General features: G+C 35.8%; 2 protein-coding genes and 1 long non-coding RNA gene across 14 annotated transcripts in view; 2 read left to right on the forward strand and 1 right to left on the reverse strand.

Annotated features, from left to right (window-relative positions):
• glrbb (glycine receptor, beta b) overlaps nt 1-6,691 on the forward strand; it is a 22,085-nt gene extending 15,394 nt beyond the window's left edge. For 2 of the 3 annotated variants that reach the window (XM_058797702.1, XM_058797701.1), the window contains exons 8-10: nt 5-157; nt 1,713-1,999; nt 5,545-6,691. In XM_058797702.1, the coding sequence (XP_058653685.1) occupies nt 5-157; nt 1,713-1,999; nt 5,545-5,835 (731 nt within the window). In that variant the 3' untranslated portion in view covers nt 5,836-6,691. Of the gene's footprint in view, nt 1-4; nt 827-1,712; nt 2,000-5,544 lie in introns of those variants that run through there. The other variant, XR_009274135.1, reaches the window with a different exon arrangement.
• LOC131553219 (uncharacterized) overlaps nt 1-21,269 on the reverse strand; it is a 26,117-nt gene extending 4,848 nt beyond the window's left edge. The window contains exons 1-2 of the long non-coding RNA XR_009274136.1: nt 21,056-21,269; nt 18,508-18,589 (exon numbers count right to left, since the gene is read on the reverse strand). This is a non-coding gene — a long non-coding RNA (uncharacterized LOC131553219). The remainder of the gene's footprint in view (nt 1-18,507; nt 18,590-21,055) is intronic.
• gria2b (glutamate receptor, ionotropic, AMPA 2b) overlaps nt 12,843-21,813 on the forward strand; it is a 38,334-nt gene continuing 29,363 nt past the window's right edge. For 7 of the 10 annotated variants that reach the window (XR_009274134.1, XR_009274133.1, XM_058797692.1 and 4 more), the window contains exons 1-2: nt 12,843-13,237; nt 14,961-15,101. Coding sequence is in view for 8 of the 10 variants with exons in the window: in XM_058797692.1 (XP_058653675.1) it covers nt 13,051-13,237; nt 14,961-15,101 (328 nt within the window). In the remaining 2 variants the exon portion in view is untranslated. Of the gene's footprint in view, nt 13,238-14,414; nt 14,866-14,960; nt 15,102-21,813 lie in introns of those variants that run through there. The other 3 variants (XM_058797700.1, XM_058797696.1, XM_058797695.1) reach the window with 3 other exon arrangements.

Here is a 21,813-nt window from a genome sequence, read left to right on the forward strand (position 1 = left end):
ATAGGTTACTACACGTGTGTGGAGGTGATTTTTACTCTGAGGCGGCAGGTGGGCTTCTACATGATGGGTGTATACGCTCCCACCCTGCTCATCGTTGTCCTCTCCTGGCTCTCTTTTTGGATCAACCCTGATGCCAGCGCTGCCCGAGTGCCTCTGGGTACTTTGTCCAATCATCAGTCCCGCCACAAGCATCAGCACCTCATCTCATGTCTCTGTGGAGTCCTGTACCCCCATAACCGACCACATCCTTTTACATTTTTCATTCCCTGTTTTCATCAATGTAACATCCACCAATGAATCTTTTCAATGCCGTCGTTGCGGGACGTTTAGTGTGATCGTTTCTATCCCCTACAGCACTCTAGCTTCTTTTCATCAACTGCTTACCCAAAGGCATCTCCAAGGAAATATAATGCATGTCCAGGATATTTCCATCAGCCTCAGCTGTAGCTCACAGGCATTATTTCTCTGTGGGAACCACAGAGGTCAGTGAGAGAGGATTATCTGAGATGCGATGAAGATTATGCAAGATGCCGCGAAATGTGACGATTTCTCGTGTTTTCCAATTATAGCCTGATATTGCTGATAAATGCATGCGTTGTTTTCACGGAACGTGCTTATTCCTTGTGCACTGGGTGGCGCTTCATGGGTGGACATTACAAAATGTCTGCAAATCCTCTGCTGTGATTTGGTTACGATTTAATTTTTCTGTGATTCCATTGGTGATTCCAGTACCACCATCATTCAGTCCACATTGTTGTCACTGTCACATTAGAATGTGATTACATCAAGAGCCATCTCAAAATGCCACTGCCCATGATCATTTCAGGTCAGTCATGTATTGCATTTTGTGAGTGTTTGGTTTGTATGTGTTTGCGTTCATTTAGATTATTCATGCACAGGCCCAGATCAAAACTAGATTTTGTGGGGAAATCAACAGAATGAATTTAAATATTTGTAAAAATTTTAAAATTTACAAATATTTTTTTAAATATTTCAAATATGAGCATATTATAAGATGTAAGATTATTATTAAATTATTAATAAATACCAAAATGTTTAATAAACAAACATGTAAGGGACAGGAAAGTGTGATTCCATGTAGGTTTACTCATAATAATCATAACTGAAATATTTTTATATGTTTAAATTACATTTCTCTAAACAAACAATTAATGATTACTGTATATATACTACTGTTTAAAAGTTTGGGGTCAGTATACATATATTTTTTTTATTCAGCAAGGATGCATTAAATGGATCAAAAGTAATGGTAAAGACATTTATTTAATTTAGAAAAGATTTATATTGTACATTTTTATATAAATGCTGTCCTTTTGAACTTAATATTCATCAAAAAATCCTAAAAAAATGTTGCCTAGTTTCCACAAATATATAAAGCACCATGCTTTTCACGATATTACTGTTTTTACTGTATTTTTGTATACTGTAGGTGAGCTTAAGATCCTTCTTTCAAAAACATCTTTAAAAAATCTTACCAATCTTTGACTTCTGACCAGTAATGTAACAGAAAACAAGATAAAACCCCGTTATGTGATAATATGGATGTCATTTGTTGTCTGCTTAACTAATACTGTTACAGATGCCTTCATATTATGTTTTACAGTCTGCTTTAGTATTATCTTTGGAAAAAACTATGTGTAAGCTCATCTCTCCTCAGCTCATTTGATCTAATGACCTCTCTCTGTCTGCAGGGATACTGTCAGTGCTCTCGCTCTCTTCTGAGTGCACGTCTCTGGCCTCTGAACTGCCCAAAGTCTCCTATGTAAAGGCGATTGACATCTGGCTGATTGCCTGCCTGCTCTTTGGCTTCGCCTCTCTGGTCGAATATGCTGTGGTTCAGGTGATGCTTAACAGCCCTAAACGGTTGGAGGCGGAGAGAGCAAAGATTGCTAGCAAGGAGAAGGCGGAGGGAAAGACCCCTGCCAAGAACACCATCAATGGCATGGGAAGCACCCCTATACACGTCAGTACACTACAGGTCAGAAATGATTATACAATTCATAATAATAATAAAAAGCACTATAGGTAGTGATTTTGTACATGGTACCATTATGATACTCTAATTTTTGGACAACACAATCTACAATCTTAATGTACATTAGTTTTACCATATGATACCATCACTATCTATCTATCTATCTATCTATCTATCTATCTATCTATCTATCTATCTATCTATCTATCTATCTATCTATCTATCTATCTATCTATCTATCTATCTATCTATCTATCTATCGAACACTATTGAAAAAAACATGTATATTTAATATATGATATTGTTTAAATGTTTGGGGCAATTTGCCTCTTTTAAAGAAATGAATAGTTTAATTTAGAAAGCATGCATTAAATTAATCAAGAGTGACAGTAAAGACGTGTATAATGTTGTAAACAATTTCTATTTCAAATAAATGTTGTTGTTTTGAACTTCTTGTTCATCAAGAATCCTGAAAAAAAAAAAAGATTTCTACAAAAATCTTGAGCAGCACAACCATTTTCAACTGTGATAAAAAAAAATAAAAATTATTAACATTATTAGCACCAATTCAGCATATTAGAATGATTTCTGAAGGATCATGTGACACTGGAGACTGAAGTAATGGCTGCTGAAAACTCAGCTTTGCCATCACAGGTATAAATTACATTTTAAAATATATTCAAATAGAAAACAGTAATTTTAACCTGTAATAATAGTACTGTTTTATAGTATTTTTGATTAAAACTTTTATGCAGTAGTGTATACAGTATATTCATATATAAATATATTAATAAACAATTCAATTACATTTATAATAATTGATTTATAATAAATCTAATGTATGGTTAATTTATTATTATAAATTTCAATTTGCTAATGTATTAATTCTAAGTGTTATTCCGTGAGACTATGCAGTATAGAGACACAAGTTAAGCGGCACATGGAGACACATAATTGGGTGATTTTGCCTTTTTGAAAAGCTCATTGTTTCAATCCTGTTTTATTGTATTCGCCAGCATTGCTGTCCCTGTAGTTATATAAATCTAAAATCATGCACTGCTAATGTCAGGTCTGCATGCAAAAGTGTAGGTGGGATAATCACAGTACTTCATGTTCTTCAGAAAACAGACCGCTTTATAGCAACAATTGGAAAAGGAGCTTGAAGGCAAGGATAGCTTGACAGACAGGAGAAATAGGCTGAATAATGTGTTCTACTCAAGTCTATTATAAGCTTTAAATTGGTCCCAGAGGGAGGCTTAAGGATGCAGTGTGTTTTCAACCACTGTCACACATTTACTCCCAGACTGGACCTTCAGCAGCTACCAGAAGAACATCTGACCCCAAATTAACCCACATACTCTTTGCACAACCCCTGAAAGTCACCGACCTCCAAGAAAGCCTCATTCATTGCTCTGAATTAACGCTGTTTGGATGCGTCCCAAGGCATGCTTGCTGCCACCAATTCTCTAGCCATCTCACGGCTGTTCAGACATGCTCAACGCTTTTGAGCAGGCAGCATTTATCAGAAGCATATGAAAGCTTCAATACTGCATTTGACAGACAGTTTCCTAAATCTGTGCATGTGTCCCCGCGCTAGAAAAGATATCAAGCTGTTTGAGGATTTAAGTGTTGTGTGCCCAGTGGGAAGTAGTGCGGTCCAGCACTGCATGGCTTCTGCCCCTTTCCACACATCCAGAACTAATACAACAGACAAGTTGGCATTAGACCATCAGACATCAGTTATCCAGACATCCCTCTGGTCTGTTAGTCAGAGAGAGAGAGAGAGAAACAGACAGTGCGATGTCACATCAGTTCGTAATGCTTGTCTTGTCCTGTTCTATTTTGATGCAAGGTAGGTGTTTCTTCACACTACTTTTTTTTTTTTTTCTTCTCTTCTCCTGTTGCTCCTGCGTGGGAGAGCCATGGTACACTGCCTCTGCCCTGTTAGGGCTTCAGAAGAACCCAAAATAATTGCCTGTCCTCAAAATCTTGCTCTCCCAGCAGTCTAGAGTATCAAGAGAAAGGAGAATGCTAAAAGATTTGGTGACAGTTGTCCATGTCTGATGCCTGAATGAGTATCATAATGCATAAATGATCCGCCTGCCAGCTATCATTTGTTCATTTCCTAATTATACAAATGAAAATATCTAAGTGTGAAATTAAAGTCAAAAATGAAATCCTGTTATCAATAACTCATGTTCATATAGTTTCAAACCAGTATGATTTTCTTTGTTCACTGAAGCTACATATTACCAGTGTTGGGCTAGTTACTCAAAGAATTTAATATATTACTCATTACTAGTTACTCCTTTCAAAAGTAATATTGTTACTTTACTTATTACTTTCTGGCAACAGTAATTAGTTACACTACTAGTTACATTACTTTTTCCTTCACGCCCCACAGAAGTTGTAACTGTGTATCTTCCAGATAAAATTCTTCTAGAATGTTACTAACAACATATTTCTGCCTCATCATTTGACCAAAATCCACATTGGATCGCAGTCAGAAGTTATTACAAACACTCAATAGTGATTGATAGTGACATTCAAGTAGAAGTGTTGTATTCATCTCATTAATTGTCATGTGTAGCTTGAAGTAATTTTTCCGTTACCCATATGCGATTAAATTTCGTTATGTATTTGATCAAATCACATGAGTTTATAAGAAACTGTTTAATTTTCCAAAAATATTTTGAATTATATTAATATAATGTACCACATGCTGATCAGAGGGATGTAATGCCAGAGTAAAGTAACGCCACAACTTACACAACAGATCTTTGTTCCTGACAAAATCGCTGGAGCAATGGCTGCCCACTGCTCCGGGTGTGTGTTCACTGTGTGTGTGTGTGTGCATTTGTTCACTACTCACTGCTGTGTGTGTGCACTTGGAAGGGTTAAATGCAGAGCACCAATTTCGAGTATGGGTCACCATACTTGACAATACGTCACAACTTAATATAATATATTTGCAATAATAACACAACTAACCCTTCACACATTGAAAAACACTAATGTAATAATAAAATCAGTTACTCTTTCAATTTGTATATTAAATTTTCTAAATTTACTAATTATTTATAATTTAGTTTACTTGTATCATTATTATTATGAAACTAACCAGTATGGGAATATATGGCTATCAATATATTATTTATAATTTAGTTTACTTGTATCATTATTATTTTTAATGGTAAAACAAAAAAACAAAACAAAGTACCATTGGTAGTGATTTATTAGACAAATTATTACAATGTTTTTGGGGATAGGGGACCAGAGACGGCCGTGTTGGTCACCATTTACTTTCATTGTAAGGTAGAGAGCAGCTTGGACATTCTTCAGGAAAACTTTTTCACGTTTTTCATTGAAAAAATTATGTCATACTGGATTGGAACAACATGAGAATGAGGAAGTGATGAAAGTATTTCATTTTTGGGTGAACTATCCCTTTAATGTTTCAGTAAAAATCACACCAGATGTTGCCGAGATCTGACATGTTTTCTCTTTATTCATCTCTTTCTCACTCTCTCCCTCTTTATCCCTCTCAGGTGACAGAGACAAGGTGCAAAAAGGTATGCACCTCCAAGTCAGATTTGCGCTCCAACGACTTCAGCATCGTAGGCTCTCTGCCACGAGACTTTGAACTCTCAAACTTTGACTGCTACGGCAAACCCATTGAAGTTAGTAATGCTAAAGCGCAAGCCAAGAACAACAAAAAGCCGCCACCTCCTAAACCTGTCATCCCCTCGGCAGCCAAGCGCGTAGATCTTTATGCTCGTGCTATTTTCCCATTCACCTTCCTTTTCTTTAATGTAATTTACTGGTCTGTGTATTTGTGATTGTGTAAAGTTTAAACTGCTTCCATTCTGATAACTTTTCCCTCCTTCGTATCGTCTCGGTCCATATAATTTGTACCTCAGATATCAAACAGAGCAGTTTTGCCACTGATGTGCAGGCAAAGCAAAACTATGGGAATAAACACAGTATTGCTAATAAAAATAAAAAATAAAAAACATTTTCGAATCGAAAGAATGAAGGCATTGCTTAAAACATTGATTTTCAACTACTATATTTAATTTATGCACAAACCTCAGAGAAATTATTATCTTGCATGTGGAAATGGAATATATGGGTATCAATATATTGTATTTAATATATATATATATATAATATAACATTATTTTTGACCTACGGATCAGCTGTTAAGATGATGCTGAGATATTTGTATTGATGAACACTGCCATAAGAACAGTCTTTTGATGTTCCTATTACAAGCATTCCAGAAATTGCAAGCACATGTATACATGTAAAACAGAAAAAAATAAAACCAACATCTTCTGTGCTTGTGAATCAACCATCAATAAATGGCCAAATGGCTCAGCTGACCTCATGACCTATGAGTCTTTTTCTTATTTATATCTCTCCCAAGCTCATCATGGTCAGTCCTCCGTTGTGCGTTTCCCGCCCTATTGTGTCCTTATATGGTTTTTCCCGTTCCTGTCCTTGTTAAGTGTGATTGTTTATGATTTCGTTCAGCTGTGTGTCTAATTATCATGTGTATTTAGTTCCTGCCTGTTGAGTTCCTTTTGGTCTGTTCTACTTGTTACTGTTCCTGTGTGTCTGCCCTGCCTTTTCTTGCCCTGTTTGAGTTTATTAAAGACTGTTATTTTGAAGTTACTCCTCGTCTCTGTGTTCATCGTGACAATCATATCTTAAAAAGTCAAGTTAGAAATAAAATCTAGAGATAGGTAGTTTTGTTCATAGTTTCAGATCATGTCTGTTCTGTAGATGTTATAAGATTTTCTGTAAAAATAATAAATATGTGAAAAAATGAAAGTTGAGTTAAGGTGAATTAATTAATTTGTGCAAGCTACCAAATGCAAAGCATTTTTGAGTTTTCTCAACTAGTTGTGCCAATTTATAAAACTTAAATATAAACCTTAATATAAACAAGTACATTAACGCTAATTTTATGACATTTGTTTTAAAAACTATTGTATGTGGTTGTGAAGTCCACTGAACTTCAATATGTGTTGAATTTGTTCAGTTGTGTAAACCAACCCAAAAGTGACACTAATCATGCTAATGGTGACATTTGAAAATAAAACATGTTTTATTGTTTTATCATTTAATTCTAAATGACAATTAAATGTAAATCCTCATAATTCCCAAATGTTTTGACCTAACACAAAATTAAATTATTCAAGTGAAACATGTAAATGTAGAAATCCAAACTTGTGCACAAGATACTTCATTGTTTAAAGCAACAGAATGTAAATTTTTACCTTGAAATATCAGTTTCAAAATCTTCTGATGATTTACTAACCTCAAATAAGGTCAATGGCTTCTGTTTCTTTCCCACGCTGCCTTCAAACATCTGTTCTGGGAGTTTGGTGAGCAGTACAAAACAGCGATTGCTTTACGGCAGCAACAAATACACGTGTACAGGGTTCTGGTTAGAAGGGATACAGCTCCGACCGGAAATGGACAATGAAATTAATTTTCTACCTATTAGATTGTGTTTTATTAACGTCTACCCCAACCCTAAACCTACCCCTTAAGATCCTCGCACACTCGTTTTTTAGTATTCGTCATTCTTTCCTATCAAAATGCTTGCTACGGATGCGAAAACGCAGAAAACTGAACCTGATCCAAATTTTTTTTATAACAGAGGAAAGTTTTGGAGGCAGTGTGTAAACATGATTGACACAACGTGAGGTCGTATTTATTTTTTAACGTGCGGAAAACTTTGGACGAAAATTTCGGACTCAGTGTGCAATGACCTTTACAATAATGTAAAAATAGTAATTATTGTTGTACAGTTTGAGAAAAATTACACTGTATTGATGTGCGGATGCCCAGTAGCCATACATAGCCTATCCCTTCTAGCCTTTACATTATCACGACAGTGAAAAAATTACTACAGTGAATTTCACTCACTTAACTGTAGGGGGCTCCAAAGTCGCAGAAATACGCAAAACTACTTGCAGTTGCTTTAAAATAGTGTACCTGACAAAATAGAAGTTGGATTTTTCACAGTGTTAATGCCATAATATCAAAGTTAATTTACCCAAGAACTACCAGTATTTTTCCATAAGGGCTGTTTAAAAGTCCTGCTGATTTATTGTAATGTGTGTTGCTGACCTAGCATGAGACCTAAGACACTAAAGCTGTCTGGGAGTCAGGGTCTGACCTGTTCCTGCGCCCAACCCAAGCACCAGTATTCATTATGCTGTGAAATATGCTGGCAGATTGACCTACGGGTGTCTTTGCACTAGTCGGAATATGAAATCTGTCTGGAATGTAATGAAGCGTGCTAAATGGAGAATGCCCTACCCCTCCCTAGCTGCCACATTCACACAACAAATAGGTCATGCCAATAAATCTAAGAGAAACCTGAAGTTGTTTATATAAAAGGGAAGTGCAAGAAGAAACCGTCGTGAACCTGACCACATTTTTTCCCCTCATATTATCTTTGTGGTATACACAGAGTTTCAGAGCATGTGTCGAATGGTTAGTTAGTTGCTATGGCAACAGACACCGAGACAGCTACTGCGTGATTTTGCTGATATATTTCCCCTGTCTCACAGGGTTGACTGTGTCTGGAGCCAGGTCTGCTTTTAAAACCTTTAAAGCTGTCACATTAGATTCAGACTGCTGAGGAAATCAGTGTTTTTAGTATAAAGGCCTTCATCTGGACATGTTTTTGTTTATCTATTACATATTTTAAGTAGCCTACTTTAACTTAAAGTTGATTAAACCCTCAGACTTCAAAATGTTAAGATGCACTATAGAGCCCCCTAGGGGTCCAACTTATGAACGTACTCACTAAAGAGACTACAGTATACATATCAAAATCACACAAATGTGTGATGGAGTGTTGAAAAACTGTTCTCAGTTATCTAGCCAATTGCTTTATGTGTATTTCCTCCCTCTGAGCATTTTACTGCGAGATCCTCCTCCACAGTCATTTGACTAATTACTGTGGTAGCGCTGCTGCCTTTGTGTAACTAGACAAGCTAACATGGAGGTGTAAGCCTTTGAATATGCGGATATCAGTTTGATAAGCACAAAAAAGCCAGCATTGGTGAAATGTTTCGTGCATCAGTCATTTTGATATTACAATGCACAATATAATAAATTATTTTAGATATGTGCTCTAGTCGAAGCAGGGAAAATTTAAGTTAGAAGACTGACTCGAATAATACAGGTAAAGAACTCTTCAAAAATGTGACTCTCAACGGTTTCAAAGTTATTTTCAGCAGCTTGCAGTTGTGTGTTTGAGCATGACACTACTCTGCGTGTGTTTCCAAGCCCACCCACATGCGTTCGCCACTGCGTTCCCCGTGATTGCTGTCTCACACATTGTTTCAAGCAGCTTGTCTGATTCCTGCTGGTTATCTGTCCTCCCACCCCACCGGTCAGTTCACTCTGTAACCTATATCACATAGACTACTGCCTAATACAACCTGAACACACACTGGGTGAGGTGGAGATGGAACGACAGCTTCTTCTTTCTTGCAGCTTCCACACCCAACACTGGCCTTTATTATAATTATAATATATAGTGACATATCTTCAGCTGATGCTTTATTAGGTATTTAAGACAAGTCAGAAGAGGTGGCAATAATAAAAAAAAAAAAATCATTGGAAGCATTATTCCCAGTGCTAAATTTTCCAGTGTCATTGCCTCTCATCCACGCATGAGTGAAGTCTTAGTGTGAAGGGGAAATTTTATCATGAGCTGAGACTGATGATAAGGTTACTTGCAAACACCCAGACAGATGGACTGACTTTTTTTGATATGGAGTGTGTGTGCATAAATTTGGGTGTTTGAAAGGGCTGGCATCTTTCAAATGGAGGCATGACAGAACTGGATATAGGGCAAGAATAGGGGTGAAATGATGTGTGGAGGAAATGGGTGATGAGAAGTCATTTTTTCTGCCTCTCTTTGTCTTTGTCTTTTTCATTCTTCATCTCTTCCTATAACCTCCAACTCTCTCTCACTTTTTCTTCTGACCAGTTTAGCTGCATGTTGCATGGGTGACACTGCTGATTATGGCCTCAATGTGATGTCACCATGGATTAGAGCAGCTCTAGTCCACAGTGCACACATATGAGGGGAGGTCCATATGCTTAAATATGACCAAATGCTGAAATATATTTCACATCTTTGTGTTCACTGTTGATCTTTATTTATTTAATATTAAAACTAAATAATAATAAATTAATGAATGAATAATACAATAAATGAATGCAGCCTTAATGTGCACAAAGTAACTTTTCCTATATAATTCCAAAATTATATATATATATACACACACACACACACACACACACACACACACACACACACACATACACAATATGTACAATTTTGAAATTATGTGCTCATTAAGGCTGCATTCATTTATTTGTGAAATATTATTAAATATTATTGAAATAGCTGTTTTCTATTTTAATATATTTTAAAATATAATTTATTCCTGCGATAGCAAAGCTGAATTTTCAGCAGCCATTACTGCAGTCTTCAGTGTCACACAATCCTTCAGAAATCATTCTAATAGTTTTTGCTGGCTAATATTTTTATGGTAATATTTTATTTTTTCAAGAAATTAATCTTTTTTTTCAGCAAAGATGTATTAAATTAATCAAAAGTGAAAAAAATAAAATAAAATTAATACATTTGCTTATAATGTTCCAAAAAATTATATTATAAATAAATGCTGTTTTTTTGAACTTTCTATTTATCAAAGAATCCTGAAAAAAAAAAAAAAAAAAAGTGTCATAGATTCCACAAAAATATTAGGCAGGAAAATTGTTTTCAGCATTGATAAGAACCATTTAGAATAACTGAACACCAACAATAATTCATAATAACTGATCACCATTTTCTAATATATTGCTCTGTAAAGCATATGAAATGCATTGTGTACTGTTTTCTACAAAAGTAAAGCCAGAAAGACAAACACACTAGCCTGTGATATAGCTATAGACTAAATCATACTATATCATGTAAACTTCTCTCAATGTGTCATGCTTAGGTCCATGCCGTGAGAAATGGCCATTAGTCCTGCAGCCAATCTCCTTGCCCACTGCATGCCCTTTCTACTTATATATGTGCAGATTCATGGGGGCTTATCCAGAAGGAGAAGAGAGGATGGAGCAGTAACATGTTAATGTGAGGACGACCCACTTGATAAACAGCCATGAGCATGAAAAGTGACATTGAAGAGTGCCAGAAGGCACACAGAGAGAAAGCGAGAGCATGTATGTGTGCCATGCACAGCATATACTAAAGCTTAAACGGATCAGATTTGTTACTAATTTCTGCTTCTCGGTAATGCATCTACTTATCATTCTCATCTTCTTAATTCTACAAAAATATACAGGGCATGTTTGTATTGCCTGCAAAGATGTATTCAACCACATTGTTTTCAGAGATTTTTGTTAAGCACATTCCTGGGAAAATCTAATTTGTATAAGCAATAATAATTGCTTGTGAAGGGAATTACAGCCACACTGATTTAAGTTAAAATATGCTTGTGAAGTGATTAGAAGTTACTGTTATCTGAGCTTGAATGACTGAAAGTGGGTTATGTTTATCTTCACCTTTCTTTAGAAAAACGCATCATCGTTTTTTCATCATGAAATATTTAATTTTCCATTTATCACTTCAGTGAGCTCAATTTTTATATTTGCAATTTAACCCTGAAACACATTCCAGCCTGGGATCTTGTTATAGCAACTCATGCAGTATAGAGCATGGGCCGAGGGGAATGAAACTGGGACATGGAGGTTGGGGAGACGTAAGAGAGGATGATTAAGGTGTTGCCTGTGGTCTGTGCTGAAGGGAGGGCAGGAAACAGAATGTTTCCAAAATTCAATCAGATCTGTGAGCACTATTAGTAGATTCACTGCCATTATATATTCAGCAATGAAAGCAGCCAGGTCTTTCATCAGAGACTGCACTTTGGGGTTTAGAGAATATGTGATGTCGACTTCAAAATAGTATGGCTTGCAGTGTTGTGGTATAGAGGTACAAACAAGGGACAGGTGTAGTGAATGTCTTGCAAACTGATCCACACACACACACACACATATATATGTATATGTGTGTGTAAAAAAAGGTGTACAAAAAGGAAAAAGATAAAAGAAACAGTCTGGACTGGTCTCAGGAGGTTGTTCAAGTATAATGCAAAATGTTCATGCAATTTTAATTACTTTTGTTTAGGCAGGAAATAGATATGGAAATCCAGAGATATAAAGACACATGGCTGTATGTTCAGCTCATCAAATCAATTTAGGTTTCATGTCATTTGTTTTATGGAGGTGAGAGGGACCTGTCCATGGTCCTGAAGGCAATGCAACCTCTCCGATGTGGACAGCATGTTGGAAGTCCTGTATGGTAGTCCAGGGCCATAGCAAGTGGAGTAAATGATGTGAATGACTCAAGCACCCTCAGATCTATGGGACTCCCAACAATTTCTAATTTTATTTTGAAAAAGGTAAGTGGCCCAGAATTCCTAGCTACATCCCTCTTCACATATACCACAGTAGCACCATGGAGATATGCTCTATATTTAGCTTTTATGGATGGTAAAACTTGTGTAATTTAGCACTTTTTGTACAATTATAAAATATTAATTCCTTTATGATCGCCTGTTCTCATTGAGTGAGTCATCACATTTCAAAAGAGGAAAATGAACAGAATATCTATCAGACAAAGAAACCCCTTTTCAGGCCCCCAAAATGCCTTGAACACAGCTTTCTGTGAACACATTTTCAGTATCTGAATTTTATATATATATATAATAATATATATATATATATATTAGTGGTGGGCCGTTATCGGCGTTAACGTGCTGCGTTAACGTGAGACTCTTATCGGGCGATAAAAAAAATATCGCCGTTAATCTATTCTCAAAGTTGGGTTGGGAGCTGGGTCTATACTACGCAAGCTATGATGACTTTCACCTTGATATTTTAGCGCGGATGTATACCTAGCCGAATTGCACTGTAGGGGGCGAGAACGAGTCTTCGAACCTGTGTGTATGCGTGCTAACATGGATGCAGCTATGAAGCCGCCGGGTTTGCTTCAGGGAAAATTGATTTTTAAGAAGCTTCCCAATGGAAATCGGCAAGACATTTCTGTCTCTACCTTACATGGTCGCGCTCTCTGTATCGCGCGCACAGCGGAGTTCCGCCCCGGTTCGCGCACACACACACACACAAACAAACGTAAGCGCATACACAAGTGAGCACACTCCTATTTGTAAATATTAAGCCGCAAAACGACTATTTAAATATGACTTCTGTGTGTCTCTGTGTTAATGTATGGCGCAGACGCGCGGGTTTGTTCACTCATACAGAAGACCGCGTGACGCTTGCGGCGATATTAACGTCTGTCGTCTCACTAAATGAGGACATAAATACATGAACAACATCTCCAGAACTGCTCTGAGAGTCACTTCATGAGCATTCGAGCGTTTCATTTGAGAAAAACTATCCTCACGGCAACCCGTCAAAATAAAAGTTCGGTTTCACTTGAAGACATTGGGCAGAACGTAATAGGCTACTACTACTAAAACTATTAAAACCTTATCTTTAAGGAATAATCATACAATGTCTTCAATGTTATTATCAATATTAAATTATTGATGACTGCTAGTTGTTTACTACTAGTAGTGAACTTATTCTGATCTACTTGGCAGAATTCAAATGAGCCATTTTAATCTAGATTAATCTAGATTAATTCCAAGATTACAGTGAGATTAATCTAGATTAAAAATTTTTTATCTATGCCCACCACTAATATATATATATATATATATATTTAAACTTGTAAAAATAAATAAATAAACGTCTAATTAAAACACTGAATTTTTGACAAAGCAGTTATTCCATAAGCCTGGCACAGTCTTTTATTATTATTATTTCTTTAAATTGCATTGAAGCATTTTTTTATTTTATTTTATTTTATTTTTTTATTATTGATGTTAAAAACAACAACTGGTGTCAGCCAAATCAAAGTCAATGTGGCATAACCAACATGCAGGAAGCCATTTTGTTGTCATATAGATGACAAAACAGATAACACCCCTTTAGACCCTCATGACTGTGTGGTATAGGATCAACTTAATGACTTCAATAATTACCTTGAAATATATGTTTGAAAACTTTTTTTTGTAAATGTCTTCAAGTATTCAAACCTGTAGTCCAGATGCAAGGACAATCCCCCATGATGGTTATACCACCTATTTATTTTTAGCACTTCATATTTTTTATATTATTTCATTTACTTTTTTCTTTTTCTTTTTATCTTGTCATGAAATCTAAATGTGTTTAGAAAACGGTGCAAAGTATTTTTCAAAAACGTTTGCAATCAAAACAAAAATTATGAAAATGGCACGAGTGTTTTAAAGTAGTTCTTAAAAATGATTTCTAATTGTAATCACCTCCTTGCTCTTATTATCGTTCGTCACCGGTTACCGTGTCTGTGTGCAGTGTATGTAAGTGAAGGTATCAACTCATAAGAAGGCGCGCGACTAGAGGGAGGAGAGAGAGAACGAGAGAGAGAGCGCGAGAGAGAGCGCGCGAGATAAATCTGCATTATTCCTCTAGAAGCGGGACTGAGGCAGGAGTCCGCGATAGAGGAACCACCTGCAGACAGCAGCCGCTCTCATTCTCCAGCAACGCCTCAATATGTTACGGATTTGATTCAACACTGTGTAAACGACAAATATTTCCTTCATACAGTGGGTGAACACACACTGTCGTGGAGATGCAACAGTTTAAGAATTTATCGATTTGCCTCATTTCCCTCTTATGTGGGTTGACAATTGGAGGCTCTCCAAGTGTTCAAATTGGTATGTTTAGTGTGGGCGTCATTTTTGTAAAATGAACGTTTTAATTCGTGTGTACAGTATAATTCCTTAACATATGTTTTGTGTGTGTCGTACAGGGGGCTTGTTTCCGAGGGGAGCTGATCAGGAGTACAGCGCTTTTCGGATCGGAATGGTTCAGTTCGGAACGGCTGAATTTAGACTGACGCCTCACATCGACAATCTGGAAGTAGCTAACAGTTTCGCTGTAACTAACTGCTGTAAGTTATGCCATCTTTTTTATATACATATAAATACACACGATAGTTACGGGGGTTCGTTTTTATGTATTTGAAACAAAAGCAGATTTTGGCAATTGAAATGAATAGTTTGAATGCTGAAGTTTGTAGTGTGGCTATTGATAAGAATTCGTGTATAGAGGGATGTGAAGTTGGTTTCCACAGTAACGGAGAGGAGAATGAGCTCTCATCATCAGAAGCTGCTTAACCATGCTAGTGTCTTCGGGTCATTTCCCTCCGTTTTCGGTAAAGAAAATGCTATAAATATGATCGTTTTGGCACAGGAAGCAAGATTTTTGACATTATCAAAAATATCTTTTTTTATAATAATTTTTAAAAATCTATAGAATTTTATTTATTTATTTTGTGGAATTTGACCAAGATTTTGAAGTTATGACCCATTCACTTATGGCCTTTTAGCATGTTGTGTAGCTTTATTTATTTATTTATATATTTTTAAGCCTCCCTCACACACGTTTTCTATGTTTGGGTACAATAGGGCGAAAGGCCACCTGGGATAATAGGCCTTTAAATGATGTCATTTTCTGCTAAAACACCAATGGCATTTTTCAAAACACCTGTAGTGCTTCAGGTAATTGTTTTGTGCAAGTGGGCTGGAATGGATTGGTCACGACAGATGTGCAAATTTGGCCTATATTGGCAGCTTCAGTCACACACAGTAGTATTATAAATTGCATTATTATTATAAGTTAAGCAAAAGTGGTTATTTCATTTATTATTAAAATAACCAGGACAAAGTTATGTCCCAAAGGTGTTTAATGCTCTAATGCTTTAATGCTTTTTCTTAGAGTTATTCCATGAAAGAAAGAAAATAAATAAATAATGTAATTAAACATCCATGTAAAACTATGGCATAATATTTTATTTTGTAGGATTTTTTGGTGGTCTATCAGCATCATGAGGCTAGATAACAGTTTTTAACACCTACAGTTGATAACACATGCATGTTTGCTGTTGTTAATGTGGGTAGCCTGTTGAGCTAGAAACGGTCAGAAGAGTAAGAATAAGAAATTTCCAATGCATGAGAAACCTCTTTTATAGTTTTTTTGGCCATCACTGCATTAGATTTAATCAGCACAGAACTTTATGAGATTATCATGAATAAATGAAGCCTTTATTAAGTGGATCACTTATTTTTCAAGGATTTCATTTAGTATTCAGTGGGCTGTTGCTAAGCAATATTTCAAAAAGGATTCTTGTTGAAGAAACTCTCTTCAAAAGGTTCAGTTAACATTTTTTTCCTTATGAGAACCATATAAGAGCATTCCATACAATGATGGTCACGAATGTGTTAGTTTCCTGTTCATTACAGATGCATTTTTAAACCTATTCCTTGATATTATAGTACTTATGATCTATTACTTCATTTGCAATGTATATTTATTGAAAAACTAGGAAATGTTTGAATGCCAGTTAGCCTCCAGATGTGTTCCCTGTTTGTAAAGTACGCATCCCATGGGTTTTGTCTTTGAGAATATATGTGAATTTTGTCTTTTAACTGGGTCAGTCTTGCATATGCAATCTATAATTTTCAGTTTAAACTTACTTTAATCTCACCTGTCTCGAAATGTACCATTTTTCATAATTATTCTTCAAGATGAGTGTTTTGTTGTAACAATAGGTCTTTCAGGCATTGTTCCTTTTATTTCTCATACATAAAAACCCCTAGATGGCACTATGCATTTACAGGCACCGCTTTATCATTTCCATCTTTCCCATACAGTGTAGCGTCTTCTAAAAGCACCTGGGGAGACTGTATCCATCAGCCGTATTTAACCTAGACCACATTCTACGTCATTTAGACACACTTCCTATGTGGATGTAGATCAGTCATGATGTGTTTTACTTAACATGAAGCATGTGAAGAACACCAATTATGCGACACAGATCAGACTAGGACTTTGGTCTCTGGTATAGGAAAGACTTCACGGGTCTTGTTGGTTCGGAAAACATTTACTCTCTAAACCTGACATTTGCTCTGTGTTGCTGGTTAGGAATGAGTCAGAATGATCTTGTTACTGAAGTATGACAACTCCAGAACAGATAGAGCGAATGGCTCAGTGTTAAATCTTTTTTTTTTTTTTTTTAATGAGACAAACAACAAGATGTGCCACCTTGGTAGGAGATGCAGTTAATGAGACTCTGTTGGCAAGATGTTATGTTTTATAACAGCTCTTATCTTCAAATGTGAATCAGCCCTCTCACAATATCTGGTAACCTGAAAAGCATTCATGGCACTCGTGCTATTGTAAAAATATGGCTTGGTTGTTTGTCATTTCCCAGCTTCAAATTGATATCCACTGAGAAATATGTTCTCAAGAAGTGCTGAAGTTAACATATTTTATGTTAAGGGCCACAGTTAATGGTAGGTTAAGAACTATCTATAACGATAATGTTAAATAACAGGTTCTTGATTTGACCGTGATTGCTTGCCCACCTCTCTGAACAAACAAAAAAATTCAAAACAACAAATAGACTGAATTATAAAACACCCCAGCTTTTAAACATGAAAGCTTTATGTTTCCACAGAGCCTCACAATCTAATTTAGTGGATTTATGAGTCATATTTATATGCATATATTTGAATCAAGAAAGCAGATGTGCTGGTCAGCTTTCCTTAGGCTTTCCATTTATCTGTAAGACATATCTGGAGCATGTTTGCTGACGTTACACAAAATATAACACAGATTAGTTGTAGATAAATATGGTTAAAGAGTCTGCCACTCTTTGGCATTTCTTAAAGATTAATTATCAAATTAATGAGATGAAAAGTGTATCTTCTAGTATAGTTATGTGCAACTCACTATCCTGTACACACTAGTAAATGTGTATTATGTATTAGTATTTATCTTAATAAAAAGTATGTCTTCTGATTGATTACTTTGGATATCAGAATATTTACTCAGACTTATCAATGTGAAATTGTGTCTTATGAGTAATTTTGTATTCCAAGTAGTTTCTCAGGACGTTCATTTGCATGTAAGCTGACAAATTTCCATTTGGGAGCATTGATTGATATCTGCTGTGGTTTTGTCCCTGGTTTTGGAAGCACTTCCAGTGCTGGAACTCGCTTCAGTGCATTTGTGCTTCACTAACCAAGAAACATACAGACATAAACCCCTAGAAATATCAGTATCCATAAATATAGCAAGTGCCCTATCTATGCTGATATCTTCTCACTGCACATCTGGTTTGGGAGTGTGTGAAGTCTATTAACCGTGGGAAATAAATTATGTGATCATAATCAATAGCTGCGTGTGTTTCCATTCTTGCTTCTTGTCAGTACATACACAGTCCTTCGACTATCCTCCGCTAACTGGGTGATTCAATCCCTTTTCAATTAAAGAGACCTGCTGTTTTTTCCTACCTGACACAGTAGGGTTCTCAGGATTGCTCGCTCTGATCCGGCAGTCACACAGCAGCCTGGGAAAGGCTTTAGTGCTACACTGCTGAGAAAAAGCACGGAACAGAAAAAAGCATTAGAAACTGCGAATGATTTGAAGTCAGGGTCCAAAATAAACTTTATGACACACTTGCCGATGCAAAGTGAATTGAGGACATTTATTTAAATATTTCTTTCTGACCATGAAATTGTATTTTGCATATTTTTTTTTTACTAAAATATATATACCTTTTTGTCATTATGACAGACTTTGTCTGTTGGTAAAACTGCACCTGTCGCAGTATGACTCATATTTCCGTTTTGGTGGCTTAATGCGAGGAATATTTCACATTTGCATTGTCTAATATTAGCTAAGCCTCATATTTTCCAACAAGGTAAAAGCGACGGATTTTTTTCTTTAAAAGATGGTTTGATTTGAATTGTTAGATCACTTATCAACAAGCGTCAAATGATCATAGTTATACAGTAATCGTCTTAAAACATGCATTATGTCACAGTTCCTAATGAAGTCACTAAGCAACTGATGAGTAACATTGGCAAATGCTAGTAAAAAGGAATTTTCAGCAAGTTGGACAATGCATGAAAATAAAGAAAAGCAAATTTGTAAGAAAGCATGAAAGATGAAAATTCCCTGTGGCAATTGAAAGAGGCTTTGTTGGGAAGGCGTTTTCAGTGAAGTGCAGTATACAGCAGCTCCCCGCACAGGGATGACCCCCATCTATTAAAAGCCCTTTTTTCCCTGGCTGCAGCTACATAACAGAAATGACGAGCATAAATTATCTGACAGTTCGATTTCCACTTTCTCTAGTCTTCTCATACAGAGGTAAGCAGTAATTGTGTGCCATCCAATAAAAGCTTTTAAGGCTGAGCCGTATGAGGCAGCGTAGCTTTGTCATATTTCTGTGTAAGTCCAGTACATCATCTCATCATGACAAATGAGTGAGAGTCAGTACTGGTTAACACCTCAATATGGCCTCTCTTTTAGTCTGTACTCAAACCTGTCAGCCTCTCGTGTATAAAAATGGATACTATTGTTTATAGCTCTGAACTAGAGCCGCACAATTGTGGATATATAGAGAGTCACTTTTTTCTCTCATGATGATTGTCATAATTCTAACCTGAACATTAGGGTACTAAATAAAATAACATGCAATTTACTAGAGGTTCTGAATGATTTTTTTGCTTCAGTCTATTTTAAAAAACATAACAAATCGGTTGCATAAATGATTCAGTGACTCACGTAAATAGGCAGTCCCTTGTTTGTTCCTGAATTAATCAGTGTTTTTTAACAAACTGACTGAATAAATTATTTTATAGATTTAACTCATACATTCACTTGACACCACCTACTGATTTAACCATATAACCCACAGAAAAACAATACTTAAATGCTGTTTTGTGCTGATCTCTCTATTTAGCAAAGAATCCTACAGAAATATTAAGCAGCCCACACTGTAAAAAAAAAAAGAAAAAAAGGTGAGCTAACTTAAAATTTTAAGGCAACCAGCTTCAGCAGATTTTTGAGTTCGCTCATCTTAATTTTGTGGGATTCTCAAATTTTTGTTGTATAAACTTAAAACCACAAGTTGAAAAAACTCAAAAATCTGCTGAATCTGGTTGCCTTAAAATTTTAAGTTAGCTCACCTTTTTTTCTTTTTTTTTTCACAGTGCAACTGTTTGTAACATAACAATAATAATAAATAATAATAATAATAATAATAATAAATGTTTCTTAAGCACCAAATCAGCATATTAGAATAATTTCTGAAGCATCATGTGACACTGAAGACTGGAGTAATGATGCTGAAAATTCAGCGTTGGCATCACAGAAATAAATATAATTTTTAAATGTATTAAAATAGAAAACACTTATTTTAAATTCAAATAATATTTCACAGTTTTTTTTGCTGTATTTTTAATCAAATAAATGCAGGCTTTGTGAGCATAAGATACTTCTTTCAGAAACATAAAAAATATTACAGACCCCAAATTAGTAGTGTATCTAAATCATTATTGTTTAAGATATAAGTGCAATAACATGAAAGGGACTAGTCTATGTAAAATAAAAAAATAAAACAATTAAATAAAAGGTTACACTTTATTTCAATAGTCCACTTTAGATATTCTACTAACTATAAGTAACTTTGTAACTACATATCAACTACATAGCAACTAATTCTCATTCATTTGTAACTACATGTCTACTAACTCTCAGTAGGGTTAGTAGAATAAGTTGACATATACTTGCAAAGTTTCTCATAGTCTTTATGTTGTATGTTGTGGACCCATCAAAATAAAATGATAGAAGATGTTAAGCAGACAGTCTCCTAATACTCTAATGACTGCTAGTTGACATGTAGTTGCAAAGTTACTTACTGTTAGTAGAATGTCTAAAGTGGACTATCGAAATGAAGTGTTACCAAATAAAATAAAATAAATATATTGTACTGAAGGCACCTAAGTCTAGGTTACACAAAGCACATTCAATAACCAACAAAGAAATAAAACATACTTTCCAGTCAAACACTATCACTGCCGAGATAATAATCCTAAAACTTGAAATGTGCATATTTTATGGATTTTTTCGGGTCTTTTTCACAGGAAACGGAGGTACTTCCAGCTAGTATCCCTCACAGCCAGCGCTCCAGACTGTGCCATTGTTTCCATAGTGATGAGCTTTCCCTTATAGGAAGACTTTTCTAACACCCTGTGGTTTATCTATCTGTTCCTAAGCTTGTACACTCGCCACCGAAGAACTCCCTTAGAATGAACGTGTGTGTGTGTGTATGTATGTGTGTTTGTATGTGTGGGTGGAATATAATTTGTCCTGCCAGAGTGTGAAATCAACTTCACCACACACACTCATACACACACACACACACACACACAGGAAAGATACACACTCTATTCGACGGTCACCATGGAGATGCTGGGTTCCTTTAAAGGGTTGCATTTACATAATGGAAATTGCATCTATCGCTGTTGCCCTGCTGTAATCCATATAAAGTGTTCATAACTGAAATTAAGCATGACTAATCATAGTGGTTGCTCTCAGTTTGTGGTTACAGTGTGCATGTTTGAACAGGAATTCTCAGAAGTCAATTCAGAACAGTGTTTGAAAGTCCACAAACTGTGCTGCTGTTCATGCTGACTGCATTATAATAACTTTCACCATAAGTGCTTTCACTTTTTCAATCTACACAGACAATTATATTATTTTAAACTCATGTTTTGAAGACAGCATGCCATTTTTAAAAAGCTTAAAGCACT

Source organism: Onychostoma macrolepis, chromosome 14 (assembly GCF_012432095.1).
Source record: "Onychostoma macrolepis isolate SWU-2019 chromosome 14, ASM1243209v1, whole genome shotgun sequence".
NCBI lineage: Eukaryota > Metazoa > Chordata > Actinopteri > Cypriniformes > Cyprinidae > Onychostoma > Onychostoma macrolepis.